Below are 18,033 nucleotides of genomic sequence, written 5' to 3'. Positions count from 1 at the left end.
TGCTGATATGTTATCAGATGTTTTTGAATTTCTTGTAACAAATAAATTAGAGAGCCTATATATATATATATATATATATATATAGATGTTCTTTGCTGTGTTTAGTTTAGTTTTAAGCCTAAAAAGAGCAGAGGTCCCAATTTTCAGATCAATTATTGAAATTGCAAGTAAGTGAATGTAGATAGCTCACTCCTTAACATGTTAATTCAACAAGGACAGCAGTTGTTCAGGTCTGCTTTAGTTTATTTCCTTTCTTACAAATTTGTATTATATGTTTCAAGAACAGTACAACAAATGTATAAAGAGCAAATTGGACAGTCCATACCAAAAGAGATTGCACTCTACATGCAAATGTAAATTGGGGGACCTCATATGCCCCTTATTTATTTATGAACAGACATTGTTGTGATAAATCTGGGGTCTGCAGCCCAATAATATTCTACAGCTGGTGAAATCAGGAGCTGGTGCTGCAACTCCCCAGGAAGTTTCCCCGCATACATTTTTTGGGGGTAGGGTGGGGGAGTTCTAGAATGAGGACATGGGCTGTGGTCAAGAATAAATTGTTTTGATTCAGTTGAAGGTTTATTGGAATCAAGGAAACTTGTGATTTGACTTGGTTGAGATTAACCTTTTGGTTCAAAGTGAGGTTTTATAAGAAGAATTGGTAATCTGTGTATCTGTAGTCCCCATAGTTTGCCAGCCAAGTGACGAGGTCTGAAGACCTAGAGAACAGTGGAAGCCCACATTTCCAGTACACACTTTTGTAAATTTTGGAGTATGAGAAGATAAATTTCTCATATGTAATTAAGATTAAAACAAAATTTTTATGTTTAATGTTTATTCCTATGTATTTTATGTTGTATTGTATTTAAAAACTGGAATATATAAAAATCTACTTATTCTCTTTTATATTATCCAGCTAGAGCATTGTTTGTAAATCAAGGAAATAAAAGGGCACAAGTAACCTAACTTGTTCATCCATATGTTATGGATAAACTGGTGCTTGTGAGAAATGTCTAACAATAAGTCCTGAGTGTGTTTGCTTACACAGTGCCATCTGTATACAAGGAAGCATTTTGGGGCATTATCACTTATACACCTGATCGCACCCCATATAGAATAGTTTAGGGCTGCAGAGATCAGTTTTTTCACACATGGGTATTTGATTACCACACTCTTGACATGTCTTTATCACCAGTGAAACTGCTGAACCTGCTTCCTCTGCAGTATGAAAAATAATGTCCAGATTTCTTCACTTGACCTGCATTTGTGGCATAGAATTGAAGAAATCTTAATTCCAGGCTTTTGAACAGATGCTGCATGTTGGAGTTCCAAAACAATTCTTTGTCTTTAGTAACAGAATACAACTGTTTTAGAGTGGAATGTGTGCTATTTTGCTTTCTACTCTACCTCTCCTTTCTGTATTTATTGATCCAGTCTTCAGTCCTTTGCTGCTGTCCTATGAACAGTTCATTGTTGGCTGGTGTTTGAGACATGAGTTACCTAGTCATCATACAGTTGATCCAACATTTCTGTGTTGCATTCATATTAGATAATCTTATTTTAAAAAATGCATTTTCTTAAGGCTTTTTTAGGATGGCATAATTATTTATAGACAACTGCGGGGATAATTACCTGTCACTTGTGCACACTGGGTCAGAACTGAAGATGATAGTTCTCTGCATGATATAGGGACTTGGATTTTTTTCAGAATTACTGAACAAAATGTTATCAGTGCTTTGTGCAACAAATGACTAATTAAATATGTAAATTACTATTTGTGTACAGTAGCTAAATGTGCACATGCACTCATGGTCACTGCAGGTTCATCTTGTGTGTGTAACATTGTCAATCAGGTTTTATATAGTTTGGACAGGGCGGTGGCATAGTGATCTTTGTTGATGTATTTGGTTTCTCTCATGACATTTATTAAATGAAGAGGTCATTTTTAGTAAGTGTGAATGTTTTTTGTGAATAATGCTTGTTTGTTCATTGTAAGATATTATTTTAACAGCATGCAAGTATGTCTTTTTTTCACCTAAAACATCTTATATATATTTGACTCCCCGTCAGTAAGAATTCATCTTTGCTGCAGTTCATACAATGTGCAGTCTGAAAGGTGTGGCTTAACATTAAAATACCACAAGCGTTTAGCACCCATGCTTAAAAGCTGCAGATCTTCATAAAGACAATCACTCTAAAACTGGTTCTCTTATTTTTTGAATATGCTTGTTTTTGTTTCACTTAATCACCTGTTGCATAAACTTGCACACCCTGTGGCTTCCTTTTTAAATTCTTGCACTGCAGTTCTTTGACTTCTAGATTATCCTCAGCGTCAACCAAAATGTCACTCAGAATATAATAGGAAAAATGTTTCATGTATCAAAAAGTAAATAGAGTCAAATACCTATGGAATGTGCATCACTTAATTTAAGAGAACTAATTATAAAAATGGCAGTATTGCAATTATTAATTCTTAAATCTAAATTAAACTCTGTATGGTATTATGTTAATGAAATACAAAGTATGCGATTTTTAAAATTTTAATAGCTGTTAAAGCTCCTAGATTCATAGGCATGAAGACCAAAATTCTCTATTCACAGAACTGGTACAGCATAGCCAATGACAGTGCAAGCTTTCACATGTTGCCCTGGGAATGTGCTTCTGCAATGTCCTTCAGAGATCGCATCCAATACCTTGTTTATGAAATGGCCTCTTGCTTACAATGGGTGTCAGAATGGGTGTAGCCAAATTGGTGTTAAACGTTGTTTAGCTAAGCATAGACAAGGACAAGTTATGTCCAGTGCTGCTGAAACAGTGTTGACCATGGTTTGTCTTTGGCCATGCTTGGCCACATTACACTAGGGAATTTTACCAGCAATAGCACTGGTGCACAACTTTTTTCAATTCCCAAAGGTAGGCAAAGCCTTGCACTTGAACTATGTTTAACACTAGTTCAGCTACACACATTGCTTTTGTCTGTTGTCAACAATGGAGCATTTTCAAAGTGCAGACAAGGTTTAGAGGTGAGTCCCCATTCCATTTCAGCACTTGACCTTTCTGATGATATGGCCAATCTCTAACCAATTTATACTGTGGCCCATATAATTGAGAGATTATTTCATGGATGGTCTTCCCTCATATTCTTGATAGTACATTATATTTTTTCCTGTTTGTGTTCATGCATCATGCCTGTGCCCAAAACAGCAATTGCGTATATAAAAAAATTAATTTTAGGAAAGTAATGTATATTTAGCTTCTCTGAATAATATTTAACTGTGGGAAACAAAGAGAAGCTAACACCGTTTCAGCATCTAGCATTCTCGGGTGTACCACAAGAAATGCTCAGCAGACCACACTTCAGAAAATTTGGACTGTAATTTTAAGATGTAGACACTTTGTATACTAGAGGCTGGACTGAGACCACCAACTCACTTCATACAGGTCACTGACAAGCCATTAGATAAGAGTTTCAGTTACTGCTAATCTAGTGGTTTTCTTTGAATTGATTATAAAAGACCAATTATCTGCTTTTATTAGGCAGGATAGCCTCTTTTTAAACATAAATTCCATCTTTCTTTAAAATGTCTATTCTGATCATTTAAGTGGATCTACACGTGACCCTATATTTCTCCTTTTTGTCCCATTTCTTAATTGCTTTCATATGTTTGCATTTGTGTCCAGTGTCTTAAGGTCTAATCTAGGAGGTGGGCAGGCAGTCCCATTAAAGTCTTTCCAAGATAAGTCCATATAGTAGTCATTGGAATCATCTGATTCTTTCACAAATGTTGTGATGTAGAAACATATCATAATTCTTGAATATATCCTATAAAAATATACCACCACATGCTACAGTAATTGTAAAAAAAAAAAAAAAAAAAAAAAAAAAAAAACCCTACAATTTACAGTGATGATACTCATGTTTTGAACAATTACTGTAATATTTTATGAGGGACATAGGTAATACACATTAAATAGGTAACTGCTATACCTCAAAATAATCTATTGTATCCTTCAAGAGACAGCATATTCAGTTGACAGAAGCATGGAAGAGGAGAGTGTTGCAAGGGGTTGCCTTTGTGACATTTCTCACCAGCACCACACATGCCAGCAACTCTGTGCAAGGGTTCACAAGGTCATGCTGACCCTGTCAATGTTAATTCACCTGCTTTTCCACACCATGGGGGTTGGAGAGGAAGAATGGGTGGTCAGGTGTTTCAGGCATTCTGGCTTTATGAGCTATGCCATCAGGGAGTATGGCAAGCTTGGAGCAAGTGTAGAATAACAGGTCCTTTCCACCCAGATGGTCCTAACCAATCTGTGTATTCACTGAGATCTGGCTTTAGCAGGAGGAAGCCTTGCTTTTGTTGCGGGGAGACCACAGCAGCACCCCTGCCCCCAAAAGAAGAATTTATAGGAAACTTGGAATTTCTGTTCTCTGTGGAAGAGCGGCCAGTGTAGGGAGCAAGAGAGCGCTAGATTAAAAGTAAACTTTTTAGGTAACTAAAATATCAGAATTACAAAAATGTTCAAATGACACTAACAGTAGCTGGCTTCAGTGGGAAATTGAGGGTCCTTGACACCTCAAAGGATTTGGCCCTTACTTAGAAATGGGGCTAAAAGGGCAATACAGAATAATAGTAATTTTGTGTGTTAAAATAGAAAGGCAAGAACTTGTAAAAAAGCTTAAATGCAGGATAAAAAGTTTAATTGTGCTTTTCAAGCTTGGTGGGTGGGAGTAGAGAGAAATAAAGGTGACTGAGGCACTGCAGAGCAGATGGGATAGTTTTGGGTGGAGTTCTAGAATGATGCACTTTTTCCTTTTGAATTAATTTCTCCAAGTCTACAAATGAATAAAAATAAAATACAATGTTTTCAGAGGGGTTGGAGGAAATTAGCTTTAATACAGACCAGAAAAAAAAGAATTTCTTTGATTTTTAACACGTGGAAGTTGTCAAGTTTGAGTCTTATTTCTGCAACGTGCTATACTCATTTAAAAGCAATAAGTATATAATCTGACCAGGCACAAGAAGCTATTGTGGTTTAAGATGCTAAATTTAGAATGTAACGAAGGGATTTGGCAAAGTTTTTTTTATTAAATAATGCACATAATTTAATTTAGTTTTTTTGTTTTTGAAAAACCAACTAGCCTTCTCTCTCCCCCCCACCAAACTGAAAAGCAGTTCAAATTTTACAAATCCCAACATTTGTTTTTAACCCCCCTGGGTAATTACAGTGATTGCTGTTTTCAAAACAATCTACAAGACTGACATATTTTGATTAAAATTAATAGAAAATGTTTAAAGTACTTAACATACTATTTGCAATTTTCAAAGTAGACTTTGTGTGTGCAACTTAAAAAGAAGCCATTACAGTTGGGCTCAGTAAAGTATGTAGTTTTTCTACTAATCGTGTGTGTGTGTTACCTAGTAAATAGCATTTTGTCCTTTTGGTGCTGCCGCATTTTGTCATGTGTGCGTAGTGTTTCTGGACATTTGGAATAGGAGGGTGTTTTTGTATTGATAATCCCTATGAGATTTTTAAAAACCCCAAATGATTATTCAACTAGGATATAACTAGTTTTTCAAACCTTGCAATATTGAACTAAACTTTTGATAAATATACATGCCAAATGCACATCTAAACACTACAGAGTGAGTCCACCAATCAGTGAAAAATAATGGCTGTAAGAATATAGAGTGGTGTGACATTGTGTATAGGCAAGAATTTGCTGACAGAATGCATCATGGTTAATCCTTGTCTGCATTTAGGACAATTACTTGTTACTGATAATAGATGACAGCAATGGCTGAAACTGAACTGGTGCTGAACACAGCTTAACTGCAAATACCAAACAAAGTATACTGTGTTCTGCATCTTTTCTGAAACAGTGGTTACATTTTGCAAGGATCAAGTGTCTACCGCTTCCTCTCTCAAGTGGCAGTTTTGATGCTGTTTTAGAAAGCTTAAAAATCAATTGTACATGGAGAGTTTAAATTTTCCTTTAAACTTTTGAGAGATGCCTATTGGCACAACGTTATTTCATAGCAAACTATTGGGTGCTATAAAATAGTGGCTCTCAACCTTTCCAAACTACTGTACCCCTTTCAGGAGTCTGATTTGTTTTGCGTACCCCAAGTTTCACCTCACTTAAAAATTACTTGCTTACAAAATCAGGCATAAAATACAAAAGGGTCACAGTACAGTATTACTGAATCATTGCTTACTTTCTCATTTTTACCATGTAATTATAAAATAAAGCAATTGGAATGTAAATATTGTCCTTACATTTCAGTGTATTGTATATAGAGCAATATAAACAAGTCATTGTCTGTATGAAATTTTAGTTTATACTGACTTTGCTAGTGATTTTTATATAGTCTGTTGTAAAACTAGACAACTATCTAGTTGAGTAGATGTACCTCCTGGATAGGGTGACCCGACAGCAAGTGTGAAAAATTGGGAAGAGGGTGAGGGGTAATAGGCGCCTACATAAGACAAAGCCCCAAATATCGGGACTGTCCCTATAAAATCGGGACATCTGGTCTCCCTACTCCTGGAAGACCTCTATATACCGCCCCCTCCCAGAGATACATGTATCCCTGGTTAAGAACCACAGATATAAAATATTATTATTCCAAGAATCTGAGAAGATATAGAAAAGCATGGTCTCAACCCTGCGTACAGTAGAACTCAGAGTTACGAACTTACTGCTCAACCACACACCTCAGTTGGAACCAGAAATATGCAATCAGGCAGCAGCAGAGACAAAACAGACCAACCAGTACTTTGTTAAATGTAAACTACTTTAAAAAAAAAAAAGGTTTGACAAGGTAAGAAAACTGTTTCTGTGCTTGTTTCATTTAAATTAAAGTGGTTAAAAGCAGCATTTTTCTTCTTCATAGTAAAGTTTCAAAGCTGTATTAAGTCAATATTCAGTTATAAACTTTTGAAAGAATAACCATAACATTTTGTTCAGAGTTATGAACATTTTAGAGTTACAAACAGCCTTCATTCCCGAGGTGTTCATAACTCTGAGTTCTACCATAGTTTAAATTGTGCCTTTTCTACGGACCATGGGGCCTAGAAATCATTTAAAAAAAAGATTATACTCTTTAGTTTTATTTTTTTTTAAACCAACTTCTGACTCTTTCTCCTATTCTTTTACAGAGATTTTTCTCAAGAATAATTGTTATGGGAAGGTTTTGCTTTACTATTGCAGTTAGGGTTAACTCGTTCAAAAGGGAAGCATTTTTATTCCCATTATTTCTTTATGCCCAAAAGAAAAGGGGAGAAGGGAGGCTAAAAGGCTTAAAATTAATCCAGGGCTGTATGGTGCCATAATTTCCCTGTTTTCCATTCATAGATTCAAAGGCCAAACGGGACTATTGTGATCATCTAGTCAGACCTCCTATATATACAGGCCATAGAATATCCCCAGAATAATTCTTTGAGAAGATTCAGTCTTGATGTAAAGATTTTCAGTGGTGGAGAATCCACGACAACCATTGGTAAATTGTTCCAGTGGTTAATTACCCTCACTGTTGAAAATTTACACCTTGTTTCCAGTCTGAATTTGTCTAGCATCAACTTCCAACCAATGGTTCATTTTATACCTTTCAACGTTAGATCAAAGACCCATTATTAAATATTTCTTCCCCATGAAGGTACTTGTAGACTGTAATCAAGTCACCCTTAAATCATTTTTGTGACTCTTCTCTGAACCCTCTCCAGTTTACCAACATCCTTCTTGAATTGTGGACACTAGAATTGGATGCAGTATTCCAGCAGTGGCTGCATAAGTGACAAATATATAAGTAAAATAACTTCTCTACTCCTACTTCAATTTTCCCTGTTAATGCATCCGAGGGTTGCATTAGTCATTTAGGCCACAGCATTGCACTTGGGGCCTATGTTCAGCTGATTATTCACCACAACCCCCAAACCTTTTTCAGAGTCACTGCTTTCCAGGATAGTCCCCCATCCTGTAAGTTTGGTGTACATTCTTTGTTTTCTTTGACCTATTATCACGACCGGGATGGGGGCGATCTGACCCATTGGTCAGAAAGTCCAGCTTGCGAGCAGGTCTGTTTGTGCACAGATGCTGGGTGGAGAGCCATACTCATGCCTGGTCCTGATGAATCTCTGCTATATTAGGTCTCAGGTGGCTGGGTTGGGAGATGTTGCGGGTAATTGTGGGTGGAATCGGGATGGTACCCTTTGTAGATGGTTTTTTTTTTTTTTTTTTTTTTTTTAAGGCTTGGTCTGCATTGTTGTAGCCAAATTCTGCATAGGGGAGAAGTGAACACCTATCGTCCTGCTGGTGTTTGCAGCATCACAGATACTATTCAAAAATTGGTTGGCCCTTTCTGTTTGGCCGTTGGACTGGGGATGGTAAGCAGAGGAAAGATGCGTGGATTCCCAACAGGCGTTGTGCCAGAACCGGGCTATGAACTGAGACCCCCGATTGGAGGTGATGCATTCTGGAAGGCCGTAAAGACAGACTACATGGTTAATCCAGAGCTAGGCTGGCTCTTCAGGAGAGGGAAGGGATGAAGTGGGCCATTTTAGTAAATTGGTCACGGCTGTCAAAATTGTTTTAAAATTGTTGGATTCTGGTAATTCTGTAATAAAGTCTAGGGTGATGGCTGCCCAATGTCAAGATGGGGTCTCCAAGACTGGAGGAGACTGCAGGGCTAGTGGTGTGGTGTCTTGGTTCAGGCACAAATATCGCAGGAGGCAATGAATCACTGCATCATCAGGCGCATCCAGGGTCACCAAAAGGAGCAGGATATTAGTCATTGGGTATTGAAGCACCCCAAATGTCTTGCTAGGGGAATATTGTAGCATAGTTATGGGACTGGAACCCATGAACATAGATACAGTTTCTTACACATGTGACATTTCCCGGGAGTCATGCTGCTGCTTGTGGATAATAGCTTGTTAATGAGGCAGAATTCCTGAGGCAGAGCATATCAATCTGAGTATACTGTGGTGACAAGCTGCACTGAGAAAGTTACGGGATTTGAGAATGAGGGTTGGTTCCTGGATGGGGCCTCGTGGGTTGGTACCATATCTTTAGGACAGGGCGTTCACCGTGCCATTTTTAGGTCTCGGGCGGTAGGTGATAATAAAATTGAATGTTGAGGAAAACATTGGGCCCACCGAAGCTGTTGTTGGTTTAAGGCTTTCACCTTATGTAGATTTCCCAGGTTTGTATAGTCAGTGAATACGTGGATGGGTGACAAGCTCCTTCCAGGGAGTGCTGCCATTCTGCAAAGTAGGTTTTTATCTCCAGGAGTTCCTTATCAAGTATTTTGTAGCTTAGTTCTTTGGGGGTGAACTTCCATGTCACTGGGAGAGGACAGCCCCAATCACTGTACTGGAGATGTCAGCTTCTACAACAAAGGCAAATGTAATATTGGCATGAGCCAATATGGGTGCTTTAGTAAAGGCAAGTTTTAGCTGATTGAATGCATGCTGGGCCTTGGGAGACCAATGGAATTGGACGTTTTTCTGGAGGAGAGTAGAAAGGGGCTCAGTTTTGTTTTGAAAAGTTCAGGATAAATCATTGATAAAAATTGGCGAATCCCAGGAAGCGTTTCAGGACGCGTACTGTGTGGGGAGTTGGCCGATCTTGTATGGCTTGGACCTTGCATCGGTCTCTCTGGATCCCTTCTGGGGATAAGATAAAGCCCAAGAACTCTGTGAAGGTCTGATAGAAGGCAGACTTCTCAAGCTTTGCATAAAGGCCATGCTGCCATAAGCATTCCATGACGGTTTGGACATGAGCATTATGTTGTTCAGGACAGCTGGAGAAAATCAATATATCATCTGGGTCCCAGTATGTCTTGGAACACATTGTTTATAAAATGTTGGAAGGTATCAGGGGCATTGGTCAAATCGAAGGGTGTTTTGAGATATTCATAGTGACGATAGCAGATTTGGAAGGCAGTCTTCCACTTGTCCGCTGCCCTAATTCACACAAGCTTCTGTGCCTCCCAGAGGTTCAAATTAATGAATATATGGGCAGCCCCCACACAATCCAGCAACTCGGGAATCAAATTGCAGGCAACAACTCCTGATAGTTATCTGATTCAATGCACGGTAATCAACACAGAGTTGGAGACTGCCATCTTTCTTCTTGACAAAAATTGATGCGCCAGCTCGTGAGTTTGACTTGCAGATAAACCCTCAAGCCAGGTTCTCCTGGAGGTACTCTTGGAGCACTGTCAGCTCGGGTTCTGATATGCATAAATTCGTGCAGAGAGTATTTTTCCTTCTGGCTGCTGCTCTGTTGGGCAGTTGTAATCCTGATGCAGAAATAGTTTCCACATTCTTCTTTTCAAAAACATCATTGTAGTCTTGGTATTTTGAGGGAAGTTCAGATGTAGCTTCAATGGAAGGTTCTGCCTGGACAGCCACCTCCATCTGAGTCTCTCGAGGTTTGGATGTTGGGACAGCAACCCCTGGTCTCCAACAGTGTCGTCCACCAAATTCTGATAGAAAACGGACTTTTTGTGTTTGTCACCAAGTGAGTGGATTGTGGACGACCAGCCAGGAGATACCAATGATCAGGGGAAAGTATGGTGAATTGATCACATCAAACTGTAACGTTTCCCCGTGCCCCTGAATTATAGTCTCCAGGGGAGCTGTTTCCTCCGTTATTGGATCAGAAGACAAGGGGGAGCTATCACGTAATCTCTGTAAGGTCAGGAGTGGCCTTAGGTTTCAGGGGAATCTGCAGGAGATGGGCTGCCTCTGCATCGATGACTCAGGTGTAGCTCACTGCTTCAATCAGGGCTGGTAAGACAGGATTTTGTAGGGGCACCCTAGGTATGTGCAACTGGACCAGCACCTAGAAGTGGAGAGCCCTTAAGCAGGGCTCTAGGTGCATTCCAGTCAAAACTGAAATGTGAGGGAGCTCTTTTCCCTGACTTCTTGGAGTTCGTAGAGGGCAGGCAGAAATGGAGTGACCTGACTCACCGTAACAGATGGTGCTGGCGTCGTCGTTCCTTTTTTCTATGGGGATGAGCCATTGATGGCCCACGTCTGCCTGCATTGGTGGAGACCTGCAAATTTGCAGATATCTGCAACATGATTGTGGATGGATGTGGATCCAAATTTTATGTATAGAGCCCAGCAATCTGCAGATATCTGCTTTAGATCTGTGGACTATGTTTGCAGATCGGATGCGGATACAAATTTTGTATCCGTGCAGGGCTCTATGCATTGGCTTGGCTGGAGGCAGTGGTGAAAAGATCACAGTACCTGGATTGAAGAGTTACAAGACTTCCATTTTTTCCTCTTTGTTCTAGTAACCGATTGTCTATACGGATGGAAAGATCCACAAGGGCATCCAGACTCATGAGCATCTCTACCTGGGCTAATTTGTCCTTCATTTAGTCTTTCAGATCCACCAGAATGAGTACCTCTGTGCTGCCTTGTTCCAGTCTGTATCGGCCGTGAGGCAGTGGAATTGCGCAGCACAGGAAGCTACTGTTCCCTGCCCCTGTTGGAGCTTCCTTAGTGTAGCCTCTGTTGTTCAAGCTCGGTGTAGATCATCAAAGAGTACTGACATGCCTTGGAGGAAGACCTCCCAGTTGGACAGTACTGGTCTATTGCACTCCAAGAAGGAGGAGGCACAGTGTAAGGCTTCCCTGAACAGCCGGCTGATAACCAGACTCATCTTTGCACGATCAGTGCTATGGAACTGAGGGGACATCATGTACAGGAGATGGAACTGGTTTATAAAATCTGGGTATAACTGGCGATTATTGTCAAACTGTTCTGGCTGTGTTGTGATGCTGACAGGCCAGATGCCAGCTCTTGCCCAGGTTGCAGGCATTAGCTAAGAACTGACAACCTTGTAGCTAGAGACCAGGCAAGTCTCCTGTATGTTAGTTTTGCTCAAAATAGGTGTTAGTCTTATAAGAATGTATTTAGTGTTTAGACTCTATGAAATGCTTGTAAGTTGCTGCATGCATTAATCTCACTTGTAATGTGTATACTCCATGTTATAAGAAAATTTATGTGTTTTGCTTTATAACTTTAAAAATGTTTGCCCTGAACTTGTGAATTTAGGCATGGAAATCATTCCCCCTCTCCCTCATTCCAAAGGACTATCAAAATCAGATAGGCCATTAAGAATTATTGCAATATAAATGACTGGTTAATGGTCCTATCACACCTTGGAAATACTACATGCAAGGAAGTCCTGTGGGCTTGGAAGATGAATGAAGGAAATAAAACAAAGCCACAGGAAAATTTTCCATCTTTTTGGCCATTTGAACTATGAAGGGCCAGAGACTCTAAACTGAAGCCAGAAATCCCCAGGGATTGACTCCTGGGTCTGCTGTGCAAGATACTTTTAATTGATAGATCGCTACAACTCTGTCACTCTTAGGATTTAGATAGTAACTTTTGCTTGCTTTAACCTGTAAATAAGAGTTATTCCTTTTTTGGATTGGCTACCAGCGCTGCCTTTGGTGTAAGATCTAGGGTACCAGTTGATTTGGGGGTAACTGACTGGTTTATTGGGACTAGGAGCAACCTGAACAAGAGGCAGCACTGTCTTATAAAACCCCTGATTTGCTGGTGATTATCATCATCCTGTTCTGGCAATGGTATTGGGGAACAAGGCTGTACGAGCCATATATGGACGGTGATGTTTTCAGCATGCAACTGTACGATTTGGTCCTGCAATAGCTGGCTCTCCGAGGTCAGACAGATGACACGGGCCTGTAGGGGTTGGTTGTCCATCTGAAGGCATGTAGTCCACTCAAATGTGTCCAGTGCTCCCAAAGGGTTAGCCAGGTCCATTCTGCTGGCACTGGGATTGCTCCTGCGGCCTAAGTGGTCCATGCAAAGTGTCATGACCAGGATGGGGGCAGTCTGACCTAGTAGTTGGTGCAGGAGTCAGGCCAGATCCAATATCACGAGGTCAGAGTCCAAGACAGGCCAGAGGGCAAACCAAAATCGGGTATCAGGAGGCAGGCAGGGCCAGGGTACCAGGAGGTCAGCAGCATGCAGTAGGAGCAGGTATCTCAGGGGGCACAGCCCAGGGAAGCAAAGGGAGAACCCAGTTGCTTGGACAGCTTCCTGTTTCTGTGCTGGGTTTATATAGAAGCTGTGAACCAATCAGGCAGCATAGGATTCCAGGACTGAGGTCTTCTGTCAGAGTTCAGTTCCTATTCTAACAACAGTTAGCAGGTCACTGAGTGATAGTACGGAGCTTACTAGCTCTGAAAAGCCATGTGGACAAGTGTTCAAGACCTGTGGTCCCTGCACCTGTCCTTAATTATTTACCATTCCCCCATTTTTGTGCAATCTGAAAACTTTGAGTGATGAGTTTTTCTTCCTGGTCATTGCTAAAAATGTTAAGTAGCATAGGGCCAAAAACTGACCCCTGCAGGACCCCACTAGAGACTCACCTGAGCGGCAATGATGCTCCATTTACAGTTACATTTTGAGACCTGTCAGTTAGCCAGTTTAACGTGTGCCATGCCAATTCTGTATCATGCTAATTTTTTATTCAAAAGTCATGTGGTACCAAATCCAAGGCCTCACAGAAGTATATTACATCGTTATTGCCTTTATCAACCAAACTTGTAATCTCATCAAAAATTTGGCACCACATTAGCTTTCTTCCAGTCTTTTGGAACTTCCCCTGTGATCCAGGACTTGAGAATCAACATTAGCAGTCCAGAGAACTTCTTAACCAGCTCTTTTTAAACGCTCTTGGATACAGGTTATCTGGGCCTGCTGATTTTAAAAATGTCTAAAAAATTAGAATTAATTAGGACTACTTTGACTCACTGAAATGTGTAAGCTTGCAATGCTTAGGTCATCATACAGGAAGTATTGTGGCTCAAAATAAGCAATGACCCCATCAATACAAGCTACGTGTTTGGGGTGGCCATGGCTCTCAGACCTTCACCAAGGGACATATTTTCAAACGTAATGAGTCACTTAAAGATGGAAAGAGATGCCTAATTAGATTTTTTTTCAAAGCACCTAGATGTCTAAATCCCATTCACTTCAATGGAGTTGAGCACCTAAGGGCTTTTGAAAATCCCATTAGGCACCTATCTGCATCTTCAGATGCCTAATTACCCTTCAAAATCTGGACCCAGGTGCCTTGCAGTGGTGGCTGCTCACTGTCTTTTAGAGGTCCAAATATACCTTTTCTTGGACTACTGGGTCATGAGACCCCATTTTCTCAGGGAATAACGTGGACCATTCACACCATATACAGTCTCTTCAATAAGTTAGGCGTCAGGGCAAGTCTTCACTGCAGCCAGATTAAATACTCATGTTTTATCAAGGATGTTTTCATGGTACAAAATGTTGTTTGAGGAAATATTGGGACAACATAGTTTTGGAGCCATTATGGAAAGGGGTTTTGAATTAAGGAGATCTACTACTTGCATGTCAGAGAGAGTGCATGTGTACCTTGTGGTATTATTCTCTGTACACTTGCCAGTTTCTTACAGGCAAGCATGTATGCTGAAGCACACCAAAAATGCCAATTTGTGGTACCGTCAGAGTGACTAATTTGTATAATTCAAATCTTTTCTATTCACAAGAAATCTAATCCTACAGAGTTGACACATTGTATGTGTGTGAGAAAGAGAGACACACTGAGGCCTGGTCTATACTAGGAAATTAGGTCAATATAACCACATCACTCGGGTGTGAAAAATCCACAGCCCTGAGTAACTCAGTCAAACAGACCTAACCCCTGGTGTATACAGTGCTAGGTCAATGGGAGAATTCTCCCATTAACCTAGCTACTGCCTCTTGGGCAGTTGGAATATCTACACAGATGGGAGAAACCCTCCTGTTGGCGTAGGTACCATCTTCACTAGAGAAGAGACAATCACTGGTATCGCATGCCTGTAATCACTGAGGAATCTAGCACACTAGGTTAATTCTGGGTGAATCATCTGCCTGATATACTATGGAATTGTTTTAAATGTTGCACCCTTCTTTTGGTTGTTGGGAACTGGAGCTAATTTATTTATTTTCAATAAGCAGAATGTGAGTTTACTTCAAAAACTGTATATTGTTCCCTCTTCTGGGCCCAAGTGGTTAACTAATATTTGGGGCCTTGTTGGGTTGTTTCCATTAGGAGGAGAAATTGATTATATGAATTAGGTATTTTGTTGGTGTAATGCAGTTTATTTACAAAGACTGTACATAAAATCCTGTCTCTCTGAACAAAGCAGAAACAAGCACCAGGCAGTTTCTGTGCTTAGAAATCCAATGTGCCTTTCTAACAAGTACTGTTAGATCTGTCTAAAAGATCTGTCTCTTGGTTCACTCCCACCAAAGCTTGTCTTATTTTTGGCTTCTTGCATGCAGACTCGAACATCTGCAAGCAATCAGTCCAGTCTCTGGGAAACCCTCAGTTCATATACCTTATTTTCTATTTGGCCACGTGATGTGGGCAAGTGTCTTGGACAGTGGCTTCCTTTGTTTTCAGCTACCACTATGTAAAGGAGCTTTAAATTGCTCCTTCTGTTTATTCTAAAAGAAAGGTGCATAGCACACCCCATCACCTTTAATGAGGTCTATTAGTGTTCCTAGATTAAAGACTTTCCTGTAGAGAGCCATTAACATATTCCAGTATAATAATATATTTTTTCCACTAAGTGAACTTGGATCCTGTCAACCTTCTGATCATTTCTTGTAGGGATAACTCTAGTGGTGGAAAGTGAAAGATCTGCCAGTGAAAGAGGAGAAGATTCTAATTATTTGAGAAATGTTTCTATACATACTTGCATATCAAGATCAGCAGTAGTATGGTAAATCAGTGTATGCACACTCTCTAAGTCAGTGGTTCTCAAACATTTGTACTGGTGACCCCTTTCATATAGCAAGCCTCTGTGTGCAACCCCCCTTTTTAAATTAAAAACACTTCTTTACATATTTAACACCATTATAAATGCTGGAGGCAAAGTGGGGTTTGGAATGGAGGCTGACAGTTCGCGACCCCCCATGTAATAACCTTGTGACCCCCTGAGGGGTCGTGACCCCCAGTTTGAGAACCCCTGCTCTAAGTCCAACTTCTCTTGAATGGACATGGTTACCATTTTGTTACGAAAAAGAAAAACAATTAAATAATAAATTAATTAATAAAAATAATTAAAACTTAATTTCTTTAAAAGGAAATTGTGGTTTTATACCCTGAGCAATATAATTGTCTAATCTTTCTATAAAGCTGGATCAATCCATATTAAGTAATTGGACTTCCATATGAATTTAGACTGACCATAGATTAGATATTTAGGGTTGTTGCTGATACTGTATTAAAAAATAAGCAAACAGAAGGGCTTGTCTATGGGGTATGGTAGTGTGCATCAGTGGCACATGAATTCTAATGCACATGAGCATGTCACATGCTAATTGGCCTATGTAGACCCTGCTGGTGTACATTAAAAGTTCTCCAATACCCATTTCAAACAGTGCTGTTCAGGCACACTAAGGAACTTTTAGTGTGCATCAGCAGGATCTCTGAAGGCCAGTTAGTGTGCAGCATGCAAGTGTGTATTAGAATTCACACCGCACTGAAGTGCACTACCACACCATGTAAACAAGCCCATTCTGTCCTGTTTCCTTCCTACCCTTTGTTCATGTTAATTAAAAAAAAAAAAAAAGACTCCCTAAGATGTAATGCCTAGACAATTTCAATTACAAAGTTTTCCCCCCTAGAACCTGTGGAAATGCCCATGGAACACTTGAGCATATTTTGTGTTTGAGGTTTTTTTCTTGTTGCTTCTTAGCTAAAATGTTTCATGGTGGTTGTTTTTTGTTTGTTTGTTTTTTAAGAGTGTTTCCGCTATCAAGCTCAACAGATGCTTAAATATCATTGTTGTTTTTTAAGCCAGGGTATAATGGCCATACTATACTATTATTCAGTGTTTGCTTCTTGGAAATGACACTGAGAAGAGCAAATTCAGTGGAACTATTAAAGCAATGTCAATATACATTTATTTTGTTTGTACTTGGTTATTCAGGTTTGGGTACAATCATGGTCCTATATAAAGTAAGTCTGTACTATAAGTTAAAACATTTAGAGTGATTTTTTTTTTAATATATCCTAGGTTCCTTGCACTGACCCCTTGGAGAGTATATCAGCTGACTTCTCTCATAATACTTGGGGTTGTAATTATGCAGATAATGAAGGATATGGTATTGTCTCGGATAAAAGGTAAGGAAATCATTAGTATCGTAATTTACCTTTAACTTACAAATATTTGCCTATGCTGGCTCTCATCCTACTGGTGCCCCTATTTTTTGTTTAATTTTTGTGAGTGTGTAATGTGTCGTAGTAAGAGCACTAAATGTGTAACATTTCTGAGACAAGTGACTAATAATCTCTGAAGAAATTTTAAAAGGAAATTCTACTCTGAAAAATCACTTGAAAATAAAGTTGTACTCATTATGTCATTGCCCATTTTTCATGACTCTTGTTTCCTGCAAAGTGTCTAAAAAGTCTCTAAAGGTATGTTTACCCTACAGTGTAAGCCCAAGGTTCAAACTCAGGCTCAAGCCTAACCCCACTTGCATCTACACACAAATCACTGTGACCCAGGGCTTGGACCCAGCGTCCCAGGATTTTATGGGTATATCTACACAGCAAAGAAAAACCCACAGCTGGACCATGCCAGCTGTCTTGGGCTCAGGCTGCGGGGCTGTTTCATTGCTATGTAGACTTCAAGGCTTGGGCTGGAGCCCAGGCTCTGGACCTTCCCCCCTGCCCGCCACAGGTTTTTCTTTGCTGTGTAGACATACCTATGGGAGTGGAGGGTCTGAGCCTGAGTTAAGCTGGGAATCTAGGTTCAAGTCCTATTGCTTAACCTTGTAGATTCAGCCCCACCGGATTTGTGCTGTGGGAGTATGCCAAAAGTATTCCACAATCCCAGAGACCAACTTTCTTTGTCCTCCGAGATAGTCAGGCTTGGTGAACAGTCATGTTTTCTCACACTGCACCATGAACAAAGAATTAGAGCAGTCACATTTGGGGCG

The 18,033-nt window shown here is 40.0% G+C and overlaps 1 protein-coding gene across 1 annotated transcript in view; it reads left to right on the top strand.

The window, feature by feature from the left end:
* Positions 1–18,033, top strand: part of RETREG1 (reticulophagy regulator 1) — a 149,605-nt gene that overhangs the window by 12,888 nt on the left and 118,684 nt on the right. The window contains exon 2 of the mRNA XM_024209989.1: positions 17,109–17,215. Within this exon, the coding sequence (XP_024065757.1) occupies positions 17,109–17,215 (107 nt within the window). The remainder of the gene's footprint in view (positions 1–17,108; positions 17,216–18,033) is intronic.

This window comes from Terrapene carolina, unplaced genomic scaffold, assembly GCF_002925995.2.
Source record: "Terrapene carolina triunguis isolate 2854851 unplaced genomic scaffold, T_m_triunguis-2.0 Scaffold48, whole genome shotgun sequence".
Lineage (NCBI taxonomy): Eukaryota > Metazoa > Chordata > Testudines > Emydidae > Terrapene > Terrapene triunguis.
Note: the sequence above shows the minus strand (reverse complement) of the source record. Positions and strands in the feature narration are given on the sequence as shown.